Source organism: Mesoplodon mirus (genome assembly GCF_964341445.2).
Source record: "Mesoplodon mirus genome assembly, chromosome: 7".
NCBI lineage: Eukaryota > Metazoa > Chordata > Mammalia > Artiodactyla > Ziphiidae > Mesoplodon > Mesoplodon mirus.
The window spans coordinates 25153430-25179090 of NC_138983.1; the positions used below are offsets into that span (position 1 = coordinate 25153430).

The following is a 25661-nucleotide window of genomic DNA, read 5'->3' on the forward strand; positions in this document are numbered from 1 at the left end:
ACCCAGTCAGTAAACCACACTATTGGGAAGAGGAGTGGGGGGATGGGCAATGCCATGGTGTCAAGTCCGGGAGAGAAACCATTAGGTAGTTGCATTTCTCTGAAGGATGACATAGCTTCAGTGCAGAAGGTGGTAGGGAAGCACTTGACCTTTTCCCTTGAAAGGTTACGGTGTGACATACATTCAACAGTAAACTGCCTACCAGATTCCAACTTCAAGAGTCAGCAAACCATCAGTTATTTGGAATGGTACTTTGGCTAGACATCCTTGCAATCTGATTGGAAGGCCATTTTGGGGGCAGCATTCAGTGGCAAGTAAGTTGTCAGTGGAAGAGGCCGTGTGGGTGTTGGAATGCCATAAAGGGAGTCATACTTAAATGTGGTTTAACATAATCATAATAGCTAAAATTTTAAATGAGCACTTAACAATGTGTCAGTCACTGTTCTTAGCACTTTATATGTTAACTTAAGTAATCTGTAGGTATAGTATTATCCCCATTATACAGATGGGGAAACCGAGGTACCCGTCAGTTAAATAATTAACCCAAGATTACACAGATATTAAGTGACAAGGTGGAATTTGAACCCAGGCAGGCTCCAGAGTTCAAGCTTTTAGCCACTAGAGGAGAAGAAGCAACTTTGTTTTCACTGGTCCAATTTTCAAGGAGAGTACTTGACATCCTAAGGCCTCATTTTGAAGACAGTCTGCATCTACCAGTGTGGCTGACTTTGACGTCCATGGGTTTTGTTTTTAATTCTAGCACTGACAAAAGGAGAGACCTGGAATGGAAGGAAGAGCATTCACCTTTTAATTTTCCTCCTCTTAGGTCAGAGTTGAGGTCAGTCCAGGATCTCAGCTGATGATGTCACAGCTGATAATTGTGTTTACCCTCCAGGTTTGTGGCATCGGCATGGGGAACACAGCTCCAGGAGAGGAAGTGGAGGGCAGGGGGATTTCCATGTGGTTGTCATAGCCCAGGGGGAAGCGTGTCTGAACTTTTGGCTGAGGGGAGGCCCAGACTGAACTCGGAGAAGTGAAGACTCCTGAGGGAAAAAACAAAGGCCTGTAACCCTACAAACCAGACTAGAATGAAGGAGGATAATGGGGGACAGAGAAACAAAGCAAAACAAAAACATGCCCTTCATGCAGAACTGGTGTCCCTCAGGTGGAGGAATTTCTCAGTTTTTCTAACTGTAAACTGAGGCAATTAAGAGCAGCTGCCTCTCCAGGGTCCCCTGAAAATGCAGTTGTGAGAAATTGCTAGAACACAGGTGTCTTCCACTAAAGGGCTATCCCAAAGGGCCCTAGATTTCTTATCTAGGGTCATCACTCCTTGGGATTTTCTTCACCGGATGGGGTTTTGACCCTATAATTTTACCTCTTCCCTCCCATCCTCCACCCCAAACAATTCTTCTTAAGCCATGCAAGACAGCAGGACTCTATGTGACAGGCAGCACATCTCCGGATGTTCCGAGCAAACGTGTCCCTCCATACAGTCCTTGGTCTCCAGGGAGCTCTCCTGCAAGACAGGTGACCATTCGCTTCCCCTGAGTTACATGGATGCTCATTTTTTATACATGAAAACCTGAGGGTGGCCCCAGTAAACAATAACCAGGCTGATTTATTCTCTTTAGACAAAGTGAAATGAATGTTTAGTAGAGGCACAATGAATTACTTATGCCTCAAAGCTGACTTCAGAAGGAAGCATAAACTGCTTAGGAAAGAAATGGAGAGATCCTAAACCTTTGTAGTACTAAAATAAGCCGAGGCCGACAAGGTTACCATCTATACAGCTGAAGTCTAAGTGGGAAATGGCTACGCACGGGAGGGAGTGTGCTGGTTCGAAGTCTTGTCCTGTTGGTCTTCCCTTTATAGTATGTATTTATTGTTGATATGCCTGCTAATTATACAGCATGGGCACATGCATTTGAGTCAGCTATATAGGACTCTTAAACTTTTAATGTCTTCCAACCAGGAATTTAAGACCCCTAATCCATCTAATCCCATCCATTACTCAGAGTGCTGGGCAAATATGGTTTCGCTCAGCCCAAGATGGATGATAAAATTTCTATGGTGTTTATAAAACATGATCTCAGCTTCATAGAGCAGCAGGAGTTATATATTGCTTGCTCATTTGGTATCTGTGTCCCTGTTCCCAGGGCAATGTCATTAAGTGATGATATCTTCCTTGTGGGAGGTAGAGAAACCAATTTAATAGGGCAATATTTATAAACATGAATCTGGTAGAAAATAGAAACTTCTCTCATCTACTTTCTCTCTCTCTCTCTCTCTCTCTTTCTCATCGTTGTACATCAGTTTGATGCTGAGCATCACTTCGGGGTTTCTTCTTGGCCATTTTTCTTACTAAGCTTTCATGAATGTCCATGGCATTAGAGAAAATCCCCTTCCATTTGGAGACTCTAGGTTAAATGATAGGATTTTGGTGAGAATATTCCTGCTCCAAAGCAGTAACCAGGATGTACATGAAGGTAGCTCTATCATAATGGTTAGGAGCAAAAACTTTGGAATCACAGTGAGGATTTGAAGCGCACCTCTGCTGTTTATATGAGTGACCTGGGTGGGGCATATTTCATAACCATTCTAAGCCTCAATTTTGTTACCTGTAAAATGGGGGTTAATAACAGCACCTAATTCTTAAGGTTGACGAGGATTAGGTGATATCATAGATTTAAAGATTGTAGCACATAGTAAATGCTTAATAAATAGTTGCAGTTCATTCAACAAATATTTATTGAGCACTGACCCTGCCTGCACCACAGTTAAAAGTGCTGTGGATTAAGTTGGGGGAGGGGGAGGTTCCTCCTCTCATGAAGTTTACAAACTAATGGAGGAGACAAGGAGAAAATGAACAAATAGGGATTTACTTTTAGCAGTAAGTGTTACTAACAACAACAGAAAACAGTAATAGGATAGTGTGACTGGGGCTAATTTAAGTGACAGCCAAGGGGGGCCTCTCTGAAATTTCATAAGTAGTAGGTAATATATCAATACTGCTGATGTCTAAGGATCACTCAGCAAAGAAAAAAAAAAAGTGACTGAGGACCTTTCTGAATTATTCAGTTATTTATCAGCTGAAGCTGATAGAGTCCCAACAATCTCATTTGCAGCGGAGAAATGAAAGGGCTGCATCTTCAGCAGGGCTGAAAACTCTTCTAGTTGTAGGATTCATTTAACAGGGAGATTATAGGATGGATTTCCATTGAGATAATCAACTCCAGGAGCAAGGGTTAATTGAACCGCTAGTTGCTGTTTAATCAGTTTCCACACCTGGGTAGTCTGGGCTGAGGTGGCAGCTTCCCTCCTCCTTGACTGTTTTATTGAAGCCCAGAGAGCTGGTAAAACTGAAACAAAGCAAGCTTTGGAAATGCAAACTTTTTTTTTTTTCCTTGAATGGCTGAGAAATGTAAGCCAGCCTTAAGTAGTTAGAAGAACAAGGCGGGGATGTTCTGTTTCCTCCAGGAGGTTTTACCTGCCTCCATGCCGCACTGACGGGCCACCTCTCTGTAAATTTCCACAGCACTCAGGGCAGATTCTTGAACTGTTTCCTGCTTGTGTCTCTCCCATCACACTGTGGACTCACAGGCATCACTGTCTCCCCTGTGCCTCGCATGGGGTCTGGCACACAGTAGAGGCTCCATGAATGGCAGTCAGGCAAGTGATTGATCCCACAATACAAAATGTTCAGTTCCAGAAACTTCATTTGAAATCCTTCAAACCCCTCAGAAGAACCTTCCCCTGTTTCTACCATGGCAGAGAATTTCAAGTTCTTGATGAATAGAGGCAGCGGAGTTTACCCAAACCACAGGGACATCATTCAAACTTTTGATCCCCTAATTTTGAGCAGGGTTCCCAAGGTCACCTGTGATAAGTAAAGGTCAATGGGAGGGATTTCAGGTTCGGGGGGGGGCTTCCGTCAGTGTGCAGTGCCCATAGTGGGCGTTTCACAGCAGAAGTCTGATGGGCAACAGATAGATCCACAGGAAGATTGAGTTGAAAGACAGAGGCACTCAGTTCCCCTAAGAATAGCAATACCAATCCCGCCTTGCCTGCAGAGCTGCCCTAGAGGGCAATTTGTTGATGACTATTGCTCAGAAGAGGGTGCATCTGTGTTGCACCCCATCTGCCGCCAATCTGAGGATGGCACTAAGGCAATCAACTACCGAGACATTCCTGGGTCGCACGGACAACACCTAAAGTTCTAAAATAAGCCAGATTGTAAAGCAGATAAAATAAATGAAGATAAAATAATAAAATAAGCCAGAGACCCTGGGCTGCGAATCCTCAGGTTGGTCCTTATCCCATTTCCCCATCACTACCTGTCCTTCCCCAAGTAGGGCAGTGGGTGAATGCTTTGGCCTCTGTTTCCACACTTCTACAGCTGTAATAATAGGCGTAACCTTTGCACAGGTCCTTAAACCTTTTTATCTAGGATCTCGCCCGGTGCCCATAAAAATCCATCGATGGGATGCTCTTTCACAGAAGGGTCCCTGGGAGCCCAGGATTCACAGCTTGGTAATGGCTGGGCCAGGACCAAGCCCCATATCACTCAAGCCCTAGGCCTGTGCTGTTTCTGTGAAGAATCACGGAAACAAAGGTAATGAGGACCGGGGCAGTATTTTTCCCCTGCCAGTGGAGGCAAGGGTCAGACTCACAGCAGCACCTGCTATAGATCTTGCTTGTTAATGCCTGCTGCGTCCGGGTTCTTTACATCCATTAGGCCAGAGAGTCTTCACGACCAAGCTGAAGACCAGGCATCAAGGCCCAGGTGTGGATCTTCCTCCGAAGGATGCTGTGATAGGCTGTTTAAATGCTGCTTGCTAACGGTCCCAGTGTGTGTCCTGCAGGTGCCATCGATTTTAAGGAGCCTTTATTGCTGCTCCTGAGGGGCGGGGAACTCTGCCGCCCAGGGAGGGCCTTACAAGTGTCAGCTGCTGGGTGATCAATAAGCTCAATTGAATGACAGAGCTGCCACCTCCACCGTGATTGTCTTCTAACGGCAGGGAGAGCCAGCCCGGAAAAAGAGGACACGCAGGAGGAAAGAACCCAAAGGGAGCCCGTGTTTAGGCCACTGGCCTCAGGGCACTCAACTCACTTGCTCTGGAGTTGGAGGAAAAGCCTTTATGAAGGGACCTTTGACTTCCTCAGAGTCCACTACGGTTTCGGCTGAGATCTCAGTGCCAGGAGCACAGGGAGAGAAGGAATCCGCGTAGCGAGCACTGAGATGCTCTGGCTTTGAAGTCTGAGTTGGGCCCCAAGTTGCCTTGCTTCTTACGAAGGCCTGGAGCAGGTTGCTTCAAGTCTCCAACTATAAAGTGAGGGGCCGGCTCTTACACACGGGTGGTTGTGCCTGCAGGCGTACTCATTGCTCCCAGGATGTCAGAACTGCCTCTGGGTTGAGCGCTGAGAACAGAGCACAGGGTAGGGCTGCCCGGGTGTCCCTCCTGGTGCCCTCCCTTTTGAGTTGTGTGATCCTGGGCAAGGTCAGTGCTGTGCCTTAGTTTCTTCCTCTATAACAGGACTTCTCAGCCTGTCACTGTGGCACTTTGGACTGGATAACTTTTGTTGCAGGGCTGTCCTATGCCCTGTAGGATGCTTAGCAGCATCCCAGCCTTCACCCACTAGATGCCAGTAAACACCCTCCCTCCCCCACCTCCAGCTGCCAGTGGTGACAATCAAAAATGTCTCCAGACATTGACAGATGTCCCTTGAGGGGCAAAATCACCCCTGGTTGAGAAACACTGCTCTGTAATAGAACTGAAAAGAGTACCCAACTCATAGAATGTTTGTGGGATTTACTAAAAGTCTCTGTAAGGGACTTTGCACTATGCCTGGCACATAAAATATTAATTCTAATCACTGCTATATTTTTGCAAACTTGTGTTGGTTTGCAGCCAGTCATGTTCACTTTTGCCAAAGTGGGCATTTCTAATGCAGGGGAGGATCGTGACCCAAATCCCAGAGTGATGAGTGTTAGTCACAAGGCTTTCCTTGGTGACTAATAGGTAGGAGGAAGTTAGGAATCTGGAAAAAGCACCTTTGCACCTTGCTCAGTTATGGCTCTGTTGCCCTCAAGATGAAGCGGGCTAGCATTGGGCATTGACATCTGACCCTCCTTCCAAGCTCAAGGCTGACCCTTCCAGGATGACAGTGATGGTGCAAACTCAATGCTCCAGGCCCTGCAAAGTCATTCTGCTATGGGACCCTGCCCATCGCAGCTGCCAAGTCCTGAGCCACAGGACAGCAGGTGTTTTGTGTTTTGCTGGCCTGTCATGTAAACATACTTTGTGATCTTCTTGCTTGTTTTAAAAAAAGGCCTAAATGGTTTTGCAGCTTTGGCAGTAGGCTTGGAGCAGCTTGCCGAATTGGGAGGAGAAGCTTCAGAAACACAGCCCGAGTAAGCCTGAGGAATGCCATGCTGGCCTCGTTAATCGACTACTTGCCGAGCGCCAGCTACATCCAAGGCCATGCAGGAGGACGGGAATTGATCTTGCCTGTCAAGGAGTTTAGAATCTAGTAGGGAAAGCAAAGCATGTCCATGGATTCTTCCAAGGAAGCTTGGGGTCCCTGCATTCAAATGAGAGGGATGATGCTGAAGCCTCATCTTTCCCACTGCCCATTTAGGGGTGCTTTTCATGAGCTATTTCACTTAATCCTCCCAAGGCCCTCTGTAAGGTAGATATACTGTCCACCCCTTAGATGGGGACCTTGAAGTTCTGGTGACTGGAGAGGTCAAAGGGGAGAGGTGAGCCCTGGCTGGGTGTGAGGGAGGGCGTTGGGGCTGCTTTGTGGAGGGTGTGGCATGTGAGCCAGGGGCACTTGGGCAGGTGGAGCTGGGACAGAGAAGGGAAGGTGGTGCAGAGAGCACGCAGGCTTGCAGGCAGAGGGAGTGGTGTGAGCAGAGACATGGAAGCCAGAGTGTGTGTGTTGGAAAATGGCAAGTGACCCTGTTTGGCTGGAAAGGCTCAGATGCATGATGAGGAGCAGGGCAGATAACACAGTAAAGAGGAAAACTTTCCCACATCTTTTATCCAGATGTTAAGAAGCCTGCCAGAGTGCAGGAAGAGAGTTTTCCAAAACTCATTTTTATAATTCAGAAATGGAGTGTGTCTGCTCCCCAGCGCATCTTAACCACAGCCCCAGACCTCCCATTACCCGTCTTGTTGATTGAAAGATTGACCTCAAAAATGCCCCTGGCCTCTGTCCTAGCAGTACAAGTAATGAAAGAAGACTTTACCCGAGCAAACCTGGGCTGAGAGGGCCTGAAGAGCAAGACTGCCATCACCCCTGCTTCTCCCATGCAATTTGGCTTCTGACACGGTGTTTCTTGCAGGGCTCTGAACATAGCATTTCAGGCCAAAGCAATCCCAGTATGGAATGAAGGTCGAGGCTGGCACACCCGTTAAATGACTCTTGCCAAGGCAGGATTCTCAAACACAGAGGCAGAGAGGGACAGAAAACAGGCTAAGAGGGTCCCAGAACTTTGGTTATGAGTCTGGCTTGATAATCTTCAATTTCATTTTGGAAAATAACAGCTCAATTCTCAAAGAGGTTTAGTCACCTTCTAATTCTTGCTAAAGTTGTTTCCAGAGCATTGATAATAAAGATTTCAATCATCATGTTAAATGTTTGATATTGTGGAGCCACCTTATAGCTCAGTGCCATCTGGAATGGACTCCCTAGGGTCCAGCTGAATTCCGCTGACAGTAATAAAATGTGATAGGTCATCAATGGCTTAGCCGATAACTCAGGTATTAGACCTTTTCCTGACCCCAGTGTTATAAAGGAATTTGTCGCTTGGAAAAGAGAAATCTCATGAACATTTTCCAAAAGTACATATATAGTTATTTATGGTTAATGGTTTGGGACCCATCATTCGCTTTCTAAAAGTGAGCTGGGGGCTTCCCTGGTGGCGCAGTGGTTGAGAGTCCGCCTGCCGATGCAGGGGACACGGGTTCGTGCCCCGGTCCGGGAGGATCCCACGTGCCGCGGAGCGGCTGGGCCCGTGAGCCATGGCCGCTGGGCCTGCGCGTCCGGAGCCTGTGCTCCGCAACGGGAGAGGCCACAACAGTGAGAGGCCTGCGTACCGCTAAAAAATAAAAAAAATAAAAATAAAAAAATAAAAAAATAAAAGTGAGCTGGGTGGGGGTTTGGGAGGGGGGTGGTCAGGCCCATGATGGAAAAATCACACAGGAAAGCTGAACTTGGAAGTACCAGAGATAAAAGGTTAAGGGTGGGGAGAGATTAAAGTGGACCACAAAGAGGGTGAAGCAGGTCTTTCAGTGCATGAAAATCATCCCTAAAATTGAGGCCAAGTTTTGTTGAAATTCTAAAACTTTTTTTTTTTAGTCTGTACCTTTTAAGATATGAAAAGCAATATTTGCTGTGAGGAGAGCTGTTCATAAACACAAGCCGAGGTTCACGGACCAAGCAAGTATATGTGCACAAGTGTCTGGGACAGTCCAGTTCAGAGAGCGAAGGATGTGGATCCAGAAGATTCTGGGTTGGAGCTTGGCCTTTCCATGACCTGGAGTGAATCACTCCATCGTCTTGGCTCTTTCTTACTTTATCTGTGGTGTGAAGAGGTTGGACTAGATTCTCCAACAGCCCTTCTGTCTCCGATAATGTTTCCAGACCCCACATGGACACTGTGAAATCACTTTCCTAAGGTCGAGCCCTGTAATTATTATCCTTGGGAAAGAAGCAGCCCAGGATGGAGCTGGCCGCGCTCTTGGAAGATGGTCCAGGTAGTAGGACTAAATGCCATCCTTTTTATATTGGGATTAACTGTGATTACTCTACTTAGAGTTTTTTCTTCCCCCACTTGCCTCAGAAGGATGAGTTCTGTCTACTCTTGGCCAGCCCACCCCACCAGCACTCAGCAGCCGTGTCCAGGTCCTGGCAGGCCTGCTTGGTGGTGAGACTGGCCCCGAGGTGACTTCATGCAGCCGGTGTTTGCAGCCCGCCTATCTGACCTCGGATATTTATAGCAGGGAGCAGCTAGAAAAAAAAAATTAAATATGCTACACCCTTCTTTATACTATGTGGGACAGACAGACATTGTGAGGAATTTAGAAGGCAGGGCAGTATAATCCAGCAAGATATTTTTAAATGCTCTTTGTTGCAGTTGGCAGGGCCGATTCTTCAAAGGCAGGGAAAGTGAGAGTAAGTGAAAATGACAGGCTGCCAGGAATTCCAAGGCTGAGACAGGGAGCTCAGCACCCCAAGGGGTACGGGTTCTGAATCCCGATTTACTTCAGTCACAGAGTCTGAGCAGGGCTTGGGGCGGTCCCCACCAGAGCTGGGTGAGTGGGGCAGCTTGTCCCTCTTCCCCACCAGCCCGTCCACTCTACAAATCCCCAAGTTGAAGATTATAAAATGTTCAGGAGAAGGCAGAACACGTGGCCAAAAAAGAGTGGCTTCTGTGAAAACCAGAGGCCTGGTGCTGCTTCTTTAACTCATCTCAGCAGCTGGGTAAATCACGTTGTATGTGGGGACACCATTTGGAAGCCAGTTGCTTGCAGCTGTTCTTCTGGATGTAATCTTTCCAGGAGGAGCGGGGCAGGCCAGGACTATGCTGAGACCCAAGTCAGTAGCAGGTGAGAGGGCCTCTGGGGGTAGAGCTGCCTCTGGAAAGGCATTACAGGGACCCCCACCTGTCCAGCGGATGCTTGTAAAGTATCCTGGGTTTTCTACCATGTTGGTCTTGGAGGAGACAGACGGTGATTACAGTGGGAGGGTCTGGGATTAGGATCCAGGGAGAGGCTAAAAGTTTTGGCTACCTCTACTTTTTTATTCAGCATATATTTATTGAGGACTTACTGTGCATGGTGATAGAATAGATGAATATGAGAGACACAAAGGACGGGAGGGTGTAGGCCCAGTAGATCATGAGGAAGGGTAAGACCTGCTGGAGGAGTCACAGTGAGGCCAGCCAGGCTGGAGAAGACAGCTCCAGACAGAGGGAGCAAGTGCACATTGGGTCCAAGGAGGCTGGCGGGGCAAGTGAGGGGGTGCAGGGCGCGTAGTAGGAGATGCAGTTGGAGAGGGAAGGGGGGGTGGATAGTCAAGTAGGGCCTTGTAGGCCACTGTGTGGCACCTTGGCTTTCAATTCTGAGTCTGCTGGGAGCCATTGGAGGGGGCTAGGCCCAGGAATGATGTGATCAGATTTGCATTTTAACAAGATCACCCTCTCTGCCCTGTTGGAAATGGAACAGTAGTATCAAGCATGGAAGGAACCAGCACGACTGCTCAGGACGCTTTTGCAGTAATCCAGGTGAGAGAGGATGGTGGCTTGGGTGTCAGTTGAGGAGGTTATGGATGTATTTTGAAGTTCAAGCCAACGGGACTTGCCAACAGCTTACATGTGAGGGATGAGAGAGGAATCCATGTGACGCTGAGGTTTATGGTCTGAGCAGCTGAAAGGAAGGATTGGCCATTGATTGAAAGGGGAACAGCTATGTATGGAAGAAGGAGGGCTGAGCCAGCGATCAGAGTGTGGTTTTGGTTACTTGTCTCAAACTTTATTAGAGAGAGATTGAGTGGGAAGGTGGCCTCCAGATCTCCTTAACTGGGAGGAAAGGCCTCCCTCCTTAATCACATAATGGATTGAAACATTGCCCTCCTTTGCCTTTCCCAATGGTAGGGCCATGCAGCAGGGCTGGTTAGGGCCTCAGGCAGTGAAGATTTAATTTTCAGTCTTATAATTCTTTGGTTGATGGCCTTAAGAGCCCCCCCTAAATTTTGCCTTCTAGCTTCTTCGTAGACAACCAGCAGCCTTTAATGAAGATCATCAAATCCACAGTTTCCCGTCATTAGCGTGGGGTCTGTTTAATTAGTTCCAGTTGTTCTGTGGATTGCTGTGACTTCATGCATGTGTCCTTCAGGTCTGGGAAAGCGAGTCTCCATTTCCAGGCAGCTTTGGATTCCTGGAAGTCAAGTCTGGGTTAGAAATTTAGCCAGAAAGAGAACCGTCTTGGGTGCTTTGAGAGGGCACAGGGGACTGGAGGAGTCTCAGAAAGGCATTGGGAGACTCCAAGTGCCTGTGAAATAGTTTGACCTCTGCTCCTCAGGTAGCACAGGTGGCTAAGAGATGGAATTTGAGAGTTGCCTCTGCCTGACTGAGGTCTCTGAACCTCAGTTTTCCTCTTCTGTTTAATGGGTATACCATGGTTCCGAACTTAGAGTTGTTTCAGGGGCTCTGAACCCTGGATTCACATTAGAATCACCTGGAGAGCTTAAAAAAATTAAAAAAAAAAGTGTGTGTGTGTGTCTTAAGTCCCCACCTCCAGAAATTCTGATATAAATTATCTGGAGTAGGGCGCAGACCATGTGGGTAGAGTTCTTAGGAGAGTCTGGTGCTCAGTGAGCACTGAGACATTAGCTGTTATTCGTGGTAAAAGAATCATTGTTCTGGAGCATTCATGTCTGCCCCACCCAAGATGGCGACTTTCCTTCACTTCATAGCCATGCTTGTTCCTCTGGTGGGATTACCAAAGAACAACCAAGAGAAGCTTGAACTGTTAGATTTGCACGAAAAGAGCAAAGTTAGATCTAGAATAGCAGTGGCACCATGTAATAATGTTACTTATCCTGCTGCTAATTGAGGGATATGAATTCCATCTTAAAGAGGAGGAAACCAAGGCTCAGAGAGGTTCAGTCACTTGCTTAAGGTCATACAGCTAATGAGAGGTGGAGATTATAATTAAACCCAGCAACCTTACTTTGGATTCTCCACTCAACCACATCCTGTTCCCTCCCTACCCAGAAAAGCCAGCTCTGATCCCCAGTACATACCTGCCATGTGTTGAGCCTTTACAAAGTTCCAGCCCTGTGCTACGTGCTTCATGTGTATAATATCGAGTAATCTCTGTAATTACCCAATGAGGTATCTATTCTTCTTAATCTCGTTTGACAACTCAAGAGACTGAGGCTCAGAGAGGTCAAGGTAGCATAGCTGGTAAATGACACAGCAGATTCAAACCAAGGTCTGTTGGGCACCATTCCTCACTAGCCATGCTGCCTCTGTCCCCCACTACTTCTGTCCTCAGCAGTCGCCTGGGTGGGGATGAAACACATGCAGTGATTTCCTGAGCAAAGAAATGAATGGGTTGGTCCAAGAGGGTGAGAGGAAAAGCATCCCTCACAGCTTCTGAACAACCGAGCCATTTAGGTGCCTTAAAATAGTAACATTTCTCAGAGGGGTGGCCAACCTGACAGGCCTGAGGGCTGTGGTGTAGGTATTTGTTTCTTTGCGAGTTTAAAGCTACACTCTGCGAACATGTTGCTTCTCTCCTATTGCTGTGAATGAAATAACCTCTGAGAGATTGTGTGGGTTGCTTAAAATAGTTTCAGAGGAAGAGCGTTTGGAAGCTGTTAGCTTCTTGAGTCTATTCCCTCCTGATTTATGACACCTTAGAGAATGCCGGGCTTCTTCTTGTTTACCTTCTGTTTTTTTCTTTCCACCATATTTTAGCCCTTGTGTCATCATAAGCTGAAGGAATTTGTCACCTGAAAAAGTGACAGCCTTTCCTAAGTAATTTAATCAAGGACTTTCTATGCATTTCATTTTTTTTTCTTTTAAAAGGAAAAAAAAAATAAGACGAGGCTATTTGTCTTGGAATCTGTCATTTCTCTCTTCCAGCTGCCGAGGTTCCAAAATCATAGCGATGGTGTTTGCTCTGGGGTAGGAAGAATTTATTTTATTCCTTCACACTAAGGCCTGCCCTGGGAAGCATGCGTTTTCTTACAGCCTTCCTGGAGTGGGAGCCCAGGACCCCTGACATACTGTGAGTGAGAGAAACTGCTCTATTCAACACAGCAGACACTAGCCTTGTGAGGCTATTGAAATTTAATAAAAATTCAATAAGGTTAAAACATCAGTTCCTGGGTTGCACACGTGACGTTTCTAGTGCTCACTCATCATGGGAGGCTGGTGGCTACCAGATTGGACAAGGCAGATATGGACCATCTCCATCATTGCAGACAGTTCCATGGGACACTTGGCCACTAGAGTGAGGCATCGGTTGGTCACTTGGGGCCAGCTTTCTGGGTTTTCAGAGGTCTCAAAATTTTAACCATTCTCTAGCCTCTCTGAAGCCCTCTGTGCAGAAACAAGAAGATTCATGGATGTGGAGGTTAAGGCCATTGATTTGTGTGGCTCTAACCTCTGGACCCTTGACACGAGGTCAGGTTTTATGATTTCCAAGCTGCATGGCCTGGAGCAAATCAGCCTCTGAAGTTGTCCCTTATCAGTGAGATGGTGATCTAAAAGTAAATGGTGATCTAAAATCCCTCACAGGGATTTTGTGAGGGTTAAACAAAATGACAAAATATGTATAAAACGCTTAGCAGAATGCTTGACACATAGTAACAACTTACATGTGTTACAGAGTTTTTCATGGGTTTTCTCATCTGAGCCAGGCAGTAATCCTCCGGAGGTAGGTACTGTTGCCATTTTCAAGACAATGAAACAGGCTTGGGGAAAAGCTATTGCTACTGTCTCTGCTACTGCTCCTACTAAGGGTAGTAGGACTTGACCTTGAGTTCTGCTTTTTTCCGCCAAGGCTCTTCTTTCCTCCTGGGCTGGTTGGATGACCCCTTGTCATAAAGTCAGAGGATGTTTGTTTGAACTAGAAGCTCTTCTGAGCTCACTTTCATTCAGGAACTGCCTATTCCTCCCACCATTTGAGGGGAACTCTTTCCAGAGGTGTTTTGCCTAAAGCCAGCCTGTCACGTCCACTTGGAGAGCTGCCACCAGGAGAGCTCCTGCCAGAATCTGTGGCTCCTTGGAACTTGAAATTTACCCAAGAGATTAAGGTTTTTAGTGCTTCACATGCTCTGTGGTCCTTTTGCGTCCTTTGCTGGGAGGACTGAGCCTAAGAGTACTCTCAGTAGAATCCTGGCAGAGGATGGCTTTAAAAGGAGTATCCCTTGCGAAGAGTAGGACCAAGAGAGGCCTCGCTGATGTGATGGGTAGAAGGGCCTGAGAGGATGTTTGCTCACACCTGGGGCTTGGGTTCAAACCCTGACTCCACTACTCACTTGCCCAGATCATACAGCTAGTTATTTAACCTTTCTGTGCCTCAATTTTCCCATCTGTAAAATGGGGACAGTATTAGAGCTTACCGGGTATGGTGCTTGTGAGGATTAAGTGCAAAATAAAGCCCTTAGCCTAGTGCCTGGCACATGGCAACCACCAGGAGTATGCCAGTTGCTTCCAGGCAATGGCATTTGGTACACTTTCACTTTTAGGTGCTGTTTGCATTTTCTACTTGAGGATGTACAACGTTAGCTGTCTAGTCAGAAGTGGTCTTTAAGTGAATGTTAACTCTTTAAATGAATGTCTAAGTTACATTTGTATATCGTGGGCCTCCACTTGGTCTTTTTTTCTTGTTTCCTTTCCTTCCTTCCTTCTTTCTCTCTTGACGATGGTGGGGGTGAAAAGCGTGACTGTGCAGTTGTTATTTCAGTACCTCACCTGGTAACCACCAGCCTGCTTCCCTCCTGCTGGCTTGGGCTATGCAACCAGCACCACCAGTCAAACAGTATAATCAGACAGAGTCGGATTATTTCTGTAGGATTAACTTGTGGCATGAAATGCCCAGGTAGTTATGCAATTGCCACTCATTTGCCCACATCCAGAATGTGCTAAGTCTGCCACTTGTAATGAAATCCCAATGGCTTGGAAGCATGTGTAGGGAATTTTGAGTAATTTTCATCACAATTGTTACAAGCGATGGGTCTAAATCCGGGGAATCCAAATGCTACTTAGCAATGGTGATGTCCCTGCTTTCCTTCTGTTCATGGTTCTACTGAAGGAGGCACGACCCTCAATGAGATGCTTCCAAGAAAAGAAGGACAAGGGCCAGGATATTACATCATCGTGTTGACATTTGTGTAGCGTGGGCCCCACCATGGGCCCTCCCAGGCTGACCAAACGCTTGTCCTTTGTGTGGCTTCCCTGGCACTGACAGATCACCCATGGTTAAAGGGTAACTTGGACTCCTCTTGGCAAATAGTTGCCTTGTTAGTTACTGTGCTGTGGTCTCTTCCATTAGCACTGGGGCCCCTCAAACCTCTAAAGAACCCTGTGTGTGTGGGGGGGTGTGCATGTGTCCGTGTAGCACGAGTCCACACATCTCCCCCTCCTTCCTAAAATACAGGAACACCTTAAATCAGTCATTTCCAGGCCTGGCTCATTGCTGAAACACTTAAAAAAATCGTACTCTGGGATCTACCTTGGATGTATCAAGTAAACACCTCTAAAAGGGGGGCCAGAAAGGTCTGTTTTTAAAATGCTCCTCAGGTGATTCACATTTGTGAATCCCATCCTCTATCACTTGGATTTGGGTTTTGCCTTCGGGGCTCCTTTGAGGGTGTGCACTGGGCAAAGGTCCCCTTAGAGGTGGCATGTGAGGCTGGTCTGTGAAGGTCTCCTCTGTGAGCGGTGGGACGGCCTAGGGTCACTGAGCAGGAGGAGGTGAGGATGAGTGTTGCCTTGGAAAAGATAAAGGTAGCCAACCTTTGCTGGATACTATCTTGTTTGATCCTCTCAACCAAACTGTGAGGTGGTGGAGATGAGAACACAGGCTGATATTTATTGAGTGCAGACTATGAGATAGGACAAGATTCTAAGTGATTTGCCTGGATTATCTTATGGGATCTCCACAACAGCCTCGGAGGTGTATGTGCTATTATTTATTCCCACTTTACAGATAAGGAAACTGAGGCCTGGAGACAGTTTAAATGACTTGTCCAAGGTCACACACAGCATGGGACAGAACTGGGATTTGAGGTTAGTGTGATCAGACTTCAAAGCCTATGACTTACATTTCTGGAAGGTGGCTAGAGTTTTAATCACAATCCTTAGGTTATTGGGAGTGCATCAAATAAGAATCTTGTAAGTAGAATGTCAGAGTTTTCCCAGAAGGATCCTTTGTGCCCTTTCTTTAAGACACTGTCCTTTGGCATTTCCAGCCGTGGTTTTCAGAGCCTGGTCATTTCCCCACAAGGCCCAGGCCCCTGACTGAGACCAGCAGCCAGCCAGTTTTGCTTCTCTTTGTTGAGATGGCTGTATTTTCCTCTGCTGTTCCTCCTTCTCATTCGCTTCCTTCTTCTCTACTCAGCCCTTGCATGCAGCTCTTCTGGGACAGAGGCCTTGGGTCAGGGCCTTCCTCAATAAATAAACAGATCAGGTTGTAGGAGTGCCATACTCACCACCCAGATGCAAACTCAGCACAGGCCTCCTCTTAGCCAGCATCCGTCCTAATCACTTGTACTCAGATGGTTTTCCTCCTCTGTAGACTGAGAGGCATACAGCTTTGTGATTGAGGGTTTGGATGTGCAGCTGGACTGTCTGGATTCAAATCCTGGAGCCACTGCTCCCTTGACAAATTGCTTCACATCTCCGTGCCTCAGTTTACTTGTCTGTAAAATGGAAATAATACTACCTACCTCATGTGGTAGTTGTAGCGATTAAAGGAATTTACCTTCTAAAATGCCTGAAACAGTGCCTGGCATAGAAGTGTTCACTATGTTAGCCATTATGATGATGATGATGACTATTTGGGGTGGGAGGTCTTTGGTGACCCTTCGCATAGTGTGATGGGGGAGCCCACTCGTACGTGAACACGTCTTGAGTATTATAGTGGAAAGATCAAGGGCTTTGGAGACAAACCTGGGTTTAATCCCAGATAAGCTGACTTTTTTTTTTAATGTGAAGCCCCTCTCCCTGTTTGTTCTATTTTTTTTAACGTATAAAGTAGGGATGACAGTAGCTGCCTTGTGCTGTTATAAAGGTGAAATGCAAAAATGTAAACAAAACTTCAGCTGGCAGTGAATGGATAGGAGGAAAAATAGGAGCTGAATGAACCTTAGCAATATAATACACGAAAATAAAAATCAGTCTCAAAAGATTAGATACCACATGGTACAATTTTTACAAAGTTAAATTTTTAAAATGTACTGAAACACTTCATCACAGCCACAGTAAATACTGTGTAAAGGAGAAAGTGAAGGTTGGTAAACACGGGTGATGGGATGATGGTCGCGTTGTGTCGGAAGAAGGGAAGGGATGAACTGCGGTGTGCGGGGCCGAGATGGTTTTCGAGGCTCTAGCTTTTGTTTTGGAGGCGAGTTCACATTATTATACCTAACCAAAAATGGTCATGAACCAAGGATTATGATACACTCAATTTGTGTGCCTGAGGCTAAAAAATTAGTGGATTCTCAATAGGGGGCCATAGGCCACCATTAATACTTCCTGGGATTGCCTGTCATCTGTCAAAATACCCTGAAAACCACGCTTTTCCACCTCCAGCCACAGCGGCTTCCACATGAGAACACAGAACAGTGGGGATATTTAAGCTGCCTTATTTCTTAGGTTTGATGCAGGTCTTGGGCATGAGCTCCTGTGTGTGTCTAAAGTAGCTGGACAAAGACAGGGTTGTTTCTGCCCTTGCTGTGCTAGATATAGAGGCTTTCACTGGAATCACTTGAGCACTCACGTTAGCCAGGGTTTTTGCTTTCCGAGGGAAGGAGATGTTTGGGTTGGACCTGATGGTATTTGCCTTGGTATGGTCTGAGACCTCTCTGCTTCCATTGCCACCACCAAGCATCACGACCTTTGCCGGTGGCTTTTCTTTACCTGATGCTCCTACCCTTAAGGGAAAGGGGAAGCATGGGTGGGGGGTGCTCATGAGACACCCCAGAGGTGTGCTTAGAGGTCCCTGGCCTCTGGGCATAAATGATCCTCATGTCTTACCCCTCTCCTCTGAATCTGAGAAAGTTGAGGAGATAAGAGCATTTTGGAGGTAAGGAGACCTGGTTTCACTTTTGGGATCTTCACTGTGTGATTTGAGGTAGAAGCATTATTTGTTTTCCTCATTTTTTTTTTTTTTTTTTTTTTTGCGGTACGCGGGCCTCTCACTGTTGTGGCCTCTCCCGTTGCGGAGCACAGACTCCGGACGCGTAAGCTCAGCGGCCATGGCTCATGTGCCCAGCCGCTCCGCGGCACGTGGGATCCTCCCGCACCAGGGCACGAACCCGTGTCCCCTGCATTGGCAGACGGACTCTCAACCACTGCGCCACCAGGGAAGCCCTGTTTTCCTAATTTTAAATTAAGGTGCGTGAAGGGCCGAATCTGAAGTGTACAACTTGATGAAACCTTCGCCAGGCATATACCTGTGCAACCCATCCAGGTCAAGACCAAGATTTAAAACACTCGCGCCCCAGGAGATGCCTCATGGCCCTTCCCTGTCAGTTTCCATTCCCTTCCCCAAGTAACCATTATTCTGACTTTTGTCACCATCCATGAGTTCTACCTGTTGTTGAACTTCTGGGGGGTGGGTACCTTATCAAACCTTTCTGAGCCCCAGCTTGGTTTCTTTATTTTTAAAAGTGAAATTGTAGTTCTTGTGTTATAGCTTTGAATTGAGAGAATCAAATGAAGCAACACGTGTAAAGCCAATATTAGAACATTTGTAAAGCAGTCAATAGTCAGGTGGAGGGACTTCCCTGGTGGTCCAGTGGCTAAGACTCCACACTCCTAACACAGGGGGCCTGGGTTCAATCCCTGGTCAGGGAACTAGATCCCACATGCCGCAACTAAGTGTTCTCATGCCTCAACTAAAGATTCCACATGCTGCAACTAAGACCAAACGCAGCCCAATAAATATTAAAAAAAAAAAAAAAGTCAGGTGGAGCTGGTGATTGTTGGTTATTTCGTGGTTGACTTAAGTGTTCATCTGTTCCTTACCCGGGGACGCAGGCCCTTCCCTCGGTGGTCACTGCAATTCCCATGCTTCTGGTGCCCTCTGCACCCATCCACACCCTGGGAGCCCCCAGAACACACTTCTGAGATTGTGCCCTCTGTGGCTTTCAGGGTTTCGTACTGAAACCAGTTCTTCTCGCTTAATAAGGCAGAGGAAATGGGCAGGAAAGCGGAGTTCTGCTGCTTCTGCCTCTTTCTAAGAGGGTCTGTTTGCTCTATTAGCAAAAGCAACAGAGGCGTTGCTGGTGAGGGCTGAGCTGGATGGACTTCCCTGGGTCCCCGGACGCTGGCTTGCCCAAGTGCCCGGAGTCGGTCATCTGTGAGGTGTCAGGAACAAGAGGGGGAGCTACCTCTTCCGCTCGTCCTTAAAAAAACAAAAACAAAAACAAAAATCCCCAAACAATCTACCCCTGTGATTGCCTGAAATTCTACAAGTAAAATTTAATTCCTTAGGTCAAGGCTGGGGGGCATGGAGGGACGCACAGGTGTCCTGGTCTGGGGGGTGAGGGGCATGCTTTAATGAGGTATGATTCCATTTGATCTTAACCTGAATGGCTTTATTGTGTCATTTCCTGGGGGGAGGTCTTTATGAAGGAGGAGGGGTAAAACTGTGCCCTCGGTGGTGGGCAGTGACGACACAAGAGGCAAAGAGAGGTTACAAAGGCGAATTCCCTGTATTTGTGGCGTGGTCTAGGTCAGTCTGCCCACAGGACCCTCTACACACATTTACAGAACACATAAGCCACGTCAAGCGTTGTGGCAGAAGATGGGTGAAAAGTTACAGTCCCTGCCCTCAGGGAGCAGCTTCTAGTTGGGGAGCAGAAATTAAAGAGGCGTTTGTAACGCAGTCTGTTATGTGCTGTACTTGGAAGACCCCAGCCCCTCAACCAGACTGGGGGGCACAGGGTTGCTGCAGTGCTGGAGATGGTGTCACGTGGGTTGAGATCTGAACGATAAATAGAAGTCAGCCCTCAGACATCTAAAACTCGTGACCCACATCAGTGTATCCTTAGGACTTTCAGGAAATACATTTTCAAGGATAACTTCTGCCCACCTGATAAATGTGATTTTATTTTTACTAAACTGACTCTTTTTTTTTTTTTTTTTTTTTTTTACTGGATCCTTTCCATGGTACCAGCCTATTGAGCTTTATTTAGTATCTTCATTTTTTAAATGGGGACAAACATACCTGTCTTACCATTCATAGGACTGATTTGTGGGTTTAATGAGATTATATCATCAACATACTTTATAATCTACAAAGCATACATTTATATAATGATAGCTACTTTGTATTGAGCATCCTCAAATTCTACTACCCTACAATTCTAGGAATAGTAGTGGAAGATTTACGTATATAATTAATAGTATCTCTTAATCCTCAACACAACCCCCCACTGTTGTTATGATTACATTCAATACATAAATCAGTTAATAATCAGCTCAAAGAGGTTGGTTGGATTGGTTTGCTAAGGTCAAACAAATAGAAAGGGGAAGAGAGTCAGGATTCAACTTAATATTACTTCCAAATAGAGGCCTTCCTTTCCTTTTAGCATAGAGCTAGGAAAACATTTTATGTCCTTCAGAACAGCAGGTGTGATTAAGAAAAAGGGGAAATGGGGTTGGTGGAGGGTGGGTAGGGGGTGGGGGAAGCACCACTGAATAACCTGCCGCTATAGCAAGGTTAACAAAGAAAACACCCTGATAAAACTTGTGCTTGCTTTTTACAACAGACCACCTGAAAATCCCTGGACTTCATAATACACTGTTTTTTTTATGTATCAAATATAAGGTGCAAAGTAAAAAATAGATGTTTTCAAAGCTAGAAGAGCCATCCATCCCAGCCAGATCCAAACTTAGTTATCATGCAAATACACAAATCAAAAATGACACGAAACAGGAAAAACAGGACTTCCTTTGCTTTCAGAAAAGCCAAGAAGCGAAGAAAACTCTTCTTAGAAATTCAGAAAAAAAATTTTTTTCATAGTAGCTAATATGCCTTCCTTAGTCATTAAGACACATTTCTGTTCATAACCTTGATACAGCCATATTTTTTACTCTTTATAAAAATCAAGTCTCCCAGTAAAAATGGTATTTTGCCACACTAATCTTTAAATTCCTCACTGAAAACGTAGTACACACCAATTTCTAACCTCTTGGAACATTCTGCAAAATGGATTTTAGTCACTGGAATGAATAATTGCTTGGAAAAGCAGCACTGCCTCAACTGTGGTACGATTTGGTAGTCAATATTCTTGTTTTCCAATAAAAAGGAGATCTCATAAGCAGAAACACTGGACTCCTTGTGGTTTCATCGATCGAGAGAACGTTTCTGAGCAGCTTCTGAGCAAACATTTCTTAACAGGTTGATCACAGATCTGGGGTCTTCACTCCTCATAATGGCACTGCCAGACACAATCATGTTAGCTCCTGCCTCTGCACATTTATGGATGGTGTCAGGACCTACTCCACCATCAACCTCAATGTCCAAAGATGGGAACTGGGTCCTCAACCAGTGAACCTTTGGCATCATATCTTCCATGAATTTCTGCCCTCCAAACCCAGGTTCCACTGTCATAACCAAGGCCATATCTATCTGATGAGCCCATGGTGCCAAATACTCAACTGTAGTTCCTGGTTTGATAGCAAGGCCAACCTTCATTCCATTCTCCCGAATGTCTTTGATCAAAGCCCCCGGGTTCTCGGTAGCCTCGAGATGAAAAGTATATTGATTGGCTCCTGCCACAGCCATTGGTTTTACCCACTGTTCTGGCCTGGACACCATCATATGCATGTCAAAGAAAGGGTCCTGGCCTAGCTGCTTTCGGAGGCTTTCTACCACAGGGTGACCAAAGGTGATGTTGGGAACAAAATGCCCGTCCATTACATCCAGGTGCAGATAATCGGCCCCAGAGTCCAGCATCCGAACGCACTCCGCCCCTAAACTGGCCAGGTCGCTGTTGAGGATGGACGGGCCAATCTTGCAGCCGGACGCCATGGTGCTAGTTGTCTGAAGCCTAAACTGACTCTTTTGCTAGTGGCAAGACTGTTGATTTTTTTTTCCCCCAGCAACCTTGTAGCCCCTCTGTCCTGTGCAATGGAATTTTGAATCCACAGGTCTTCTGATTCTGCAAAAGATTTTCATTTTCCTGCGAGGTGGGTGAGAGAGGCTGGGTGGGCAGATCCATTTATAAACTGAGGACTTTATTAGTAAGATTTTATGAGTAAGAGAGTAACCCTGCCACAGAACCAGAAGAGAGATGTGTTTGTTATGGAAGAAGATACCCACTTGGCATCCCTCAAGTGGCCAGTCCTTGCGAATGGGGCCAGCACGCCAAATTTTTCCAGTTACCATGGGACCCAGACTTAGACAGGAAATCATGGCAGGATGGGAAAGAGTCCAAAATACACACGGCGGGTATACAGGCTGCAGTTAGAAAAGAGAGCCAGAGAACAATCAATCTATTTTCCTGAACGAGTACTGCAAATCAAATGGGGTTGTTTTTCCAAGACTCCTTACATTTTATGGACCTGATTTTCAAGCTTTAATTTTTTCCAAATTAAGCAATACTTGGGTTCTTCGAAGTGACCCTTCTGTATGTACATGGTGAGCACTTCTTAGGCTTGTGTTGTGTGGTTTTTAAAGCTCCCAAACTGAAAAAGAACCAGTGTCCTTTTGGTCTGGGGGGGGGGGTGCTTTTTCTCCAACACCTGGAAGGAATATCTTTTTGGTTTTACCACGGCTATCTCTTTCCTGCGTGCAGCCCACTGGAACCCCAGCCCTCACTCACTTTATGGGATGTACCAGTGGAAAATAGGAGGGGTCCGCCGTAAGGCAGCACTCCCCACGGCTGGGCTTCTTGGCAATCAGTGCTGCCAAGTCCAGCAACTGAAGTTTCTCATTCATAAAGAAGCACATTTTCATCCTGCCCGTGAAGTCGTTCAAAGCAATTGAAAAATCAGGAAGGGGATCTTGTACCTTTGCAGATGGAGCTCTGGAAAAGTTCAGAACGGGCCAGAGTGTTCATAGCTTGGGCACAGTTCCAGGCCTCCAGAGGAACAATTAACAGGTCGCTATTGATCGCATTTTCCATGAACTGCCCTGATGTATTTCTTGGGGAGTGTGCTACACTGTTGACAAAATGACAGTTATAGTATGGAGTTTGCAGCCTCACGCTGCGCTGACAACTCTCTCTCTCTCTCTCTCCCCCTCTTTGCCGGGTCGCGTATAATTTATCAGTTGAGTTCAGTTCATTGAGTTTATTGCCTTTATCCCACACTGTGACATTATAACCCACAACCAGTTTAGGAGTGAGGAGAGGTGATGATGATAATCCCTAATATGGTTTTTACAAAGTACTTTCACGTTCTTTCTCATTTGGTCTCACCACTATTATAGCTAACATTTATTGAGTCTTTACTATATACCAGGTACGTTGCTAAACTCTTCACAAACTTTATCTTATTTAATCCTTAGAATGACCCTATGTGATAATACTGATTATTTCCCTTTTACAGATAAGGAGGCATCTTACCTGAGATCACCTATTTAGTTGAGGGTGGACTAGGGATTTGAACCCTAGTCTTCCTGACTCCAAGCCCATGTTGTTAAGTACCATGTTGCACTGGCTCCCGTTCTCCTGGTGTTAGAGGCAGGTGGCTTCATGTCCCTATAGAAAAGGCTAAGGGTTTGTTTGAGGTCACAGAGCCAAAAGCAACACAGCAGGAACCAGAGTCAGATTTCCTGAGGAACCAGTGCTTTGTCATTACCCAAGACCTGTTAACCTGAACAGTATTACCCAAGTGAGGCCATCAGCATTTCCAAGTCAGCTAACACTTGGTCAGAAACGGCCAGTCCTGTGGTCATTCTTCAGGGCAGGCAGATGGGAAGGAATTCTGAGATAATCCAGTGCATTAATAATAATAATATAAATATTAATAATTCTGGGATAATCCAGTGCATTATTCTCACATTCTAAGTAATTTAACCGATGCTAAGAAGCCATAAATTTGCTACTTATAAGTGCGCTTCCATTTAAAATTTCTACGTCAGGACTCTGCATGTTGCAGACACGTTTCAAACCAATTAAAGCAAAAGGACATTTATTGGCTTTTCTTTTTTTTTTTTTTTTGCTGTACGCGGGCCTCTCACTGCTGTGGCCTCTCCCGTTGCGGAGCACAGGCTCCGGACACCCAGGCTCCGCGGCCATGGCTCGCGGGCCCAGCCGCTCCGCGGCATGTGGGATCTTCCGGGATCGGGGCACGAACCCGTGTCCCCTGCATCGGCAGGCGGACTCTCAACCACTGCGCCACCAGGGAAGCCCTTGGCTTTTCTTTTAAGTAAATTTATTTATTTTTATTTTTGGCTGCGTTGGGTCTTTGTTGCTGTACGCGGGCTTTCTCTGGTTGTGGCGAGCAGGGCTACTCCTTGTTGAGGTGAGTGGGCTTCTCATTGCGGTGGCTTCTCATTGCGGAGCACAGGCTCTAGGCGTGCGGGCTTCAGTAGTTGTGGCTCGTAGGCTCTGGACTGCAGGCTCAGTAGTTGTGGCAGTTGAGCTCTAGAGCACAGGCTCAGTAGTTGTGGCACACGGGCTTAGTTGCTCCGCGGCATGTGGGATCTTCCCGAACCAGGGCTCGAACCTGTGTCCCCTGCATTAGCAGCCGGATTCTTAACCACTGTGCCACCAAGGAAGCCCCTACTGGCTTTTTTAAAAGTCCTAATGGTAAGGTTGGCTACAGGGGTGTGTTGATTCAGGGGTTCAGTGGTGTCTTTGGGACCCTGTCTCCTCTTGCTTGCTGGCTCCTCTGGATTCTGCCCCTGGGTTGGCTCCATTATCCAGCAGCTTTTCTCTTGTGATTATAAACTGCCTGCAGCAGTTTCAGCTTTAAGGCCTAATAGCAAAGGGGACTAGGCAGCTTCCCTGACAGCTCAAACAAAACTCCTGCGTGAGTCTCATTGGCTCTAATTGGCCTGACTTGGGTCACGTGCCCGCCGTTGAACCAATCACTGTAGTCCTGTGACCATATGCTGCTCCCATGCTGGGAGCCCTCCTGGTCTGAGAACCATAAGTGGGCTATAGAGAGGGGAAGAGTGGATGTTGTGGAAATGAGACACTGGGAGACCTGGGGGTGAAGTAGCGGGGAGATGGGCTGGGAGATCCGGAGGGAAAAGTAGAATGGAAAAACCAGTCTTGTAGAGAAAGACATCTGCCACATTAGGCTGGGAAGGGTAAATTTTTTATTTGAAGTGAGTTTCAACAGACCATTAATGAGAACAGGAAGCTTACAAGTATCTTTTTGTTGCAGCTATTAGAGCAATTATTATTTATTATATCCACTGACTTCAGTGTGTATTTGTTCTAGTGTAACCTTTCCTCTCTGGAAGAAAAGCACTTCTTAAATATTCAGATTATAGGTTTGAGGGAGAGAGCCATTTAGGTCCTGAATAGCTGGTGACTGGGCTTCTTTCTGTCTTAATGCTATCTTAAATCATGCCAGATGAATTGAAGTGCCACTTCTCTTCTTCAATCTGTCTCCAATTTGATGCCACCTTGATGTGCTTCAAGTTTTAGTGAGAACGTTTGGTCTGAGCTGCATGTTGTCAAGTATTATAGACAAGTTCATCTCACAGATCCTTGTTTTTAATTGGCTGCAGATGCAAATGGAAGGTGTGATAATATTAGAGACCACATGTTTTCAGAATCCTGGGTGGCTTGGTGGCTAATTTGCTTTCCATTTCAGAACTAAACCAGACAAGGAGGGGGTGTTATTAAATATTCCTTTTGAAGTACCTGCAGCTAACTAGGTCCAGATAGTGGGAATGTTTAGCCAACGAGGGTTCCTTGAAGGCCTGCCCTGCGGCCGGCATCCT

At 46.3% G+C, this 25661-nt stretch overlaps 2 protein-coding genes across 3 annotated transcripts in view; one reads left to right on the plus strand and one right to left on the minus strand.

Annotated features, from left to right (window-relative positions):
- Positions 1–25661, plus strand: part of ABTB2 (ankyrin repeat and BTB domain containing 2) — a 183666-nt gene that overhangs the window by 2071 nt on the left and 155934 nt on the right. The gene's annotated exons all lie outside the window — the stretch shown is intronic.
- Positions 20925–21801, minus strand: LOC309807204 (ribulose-phosphate 3-epimerase). Its single transcript, XM_082626546.1, has one exon. The coding sequence runs from the start codon at positions 21786–21788 to the stop codon at positions 21102–21104; it is 687 nt and encodes a 228-aa protein (XP_082482672.1). The 5' UTR covers positions 21789–21801; the 3' UTR covers positions 20925–21101.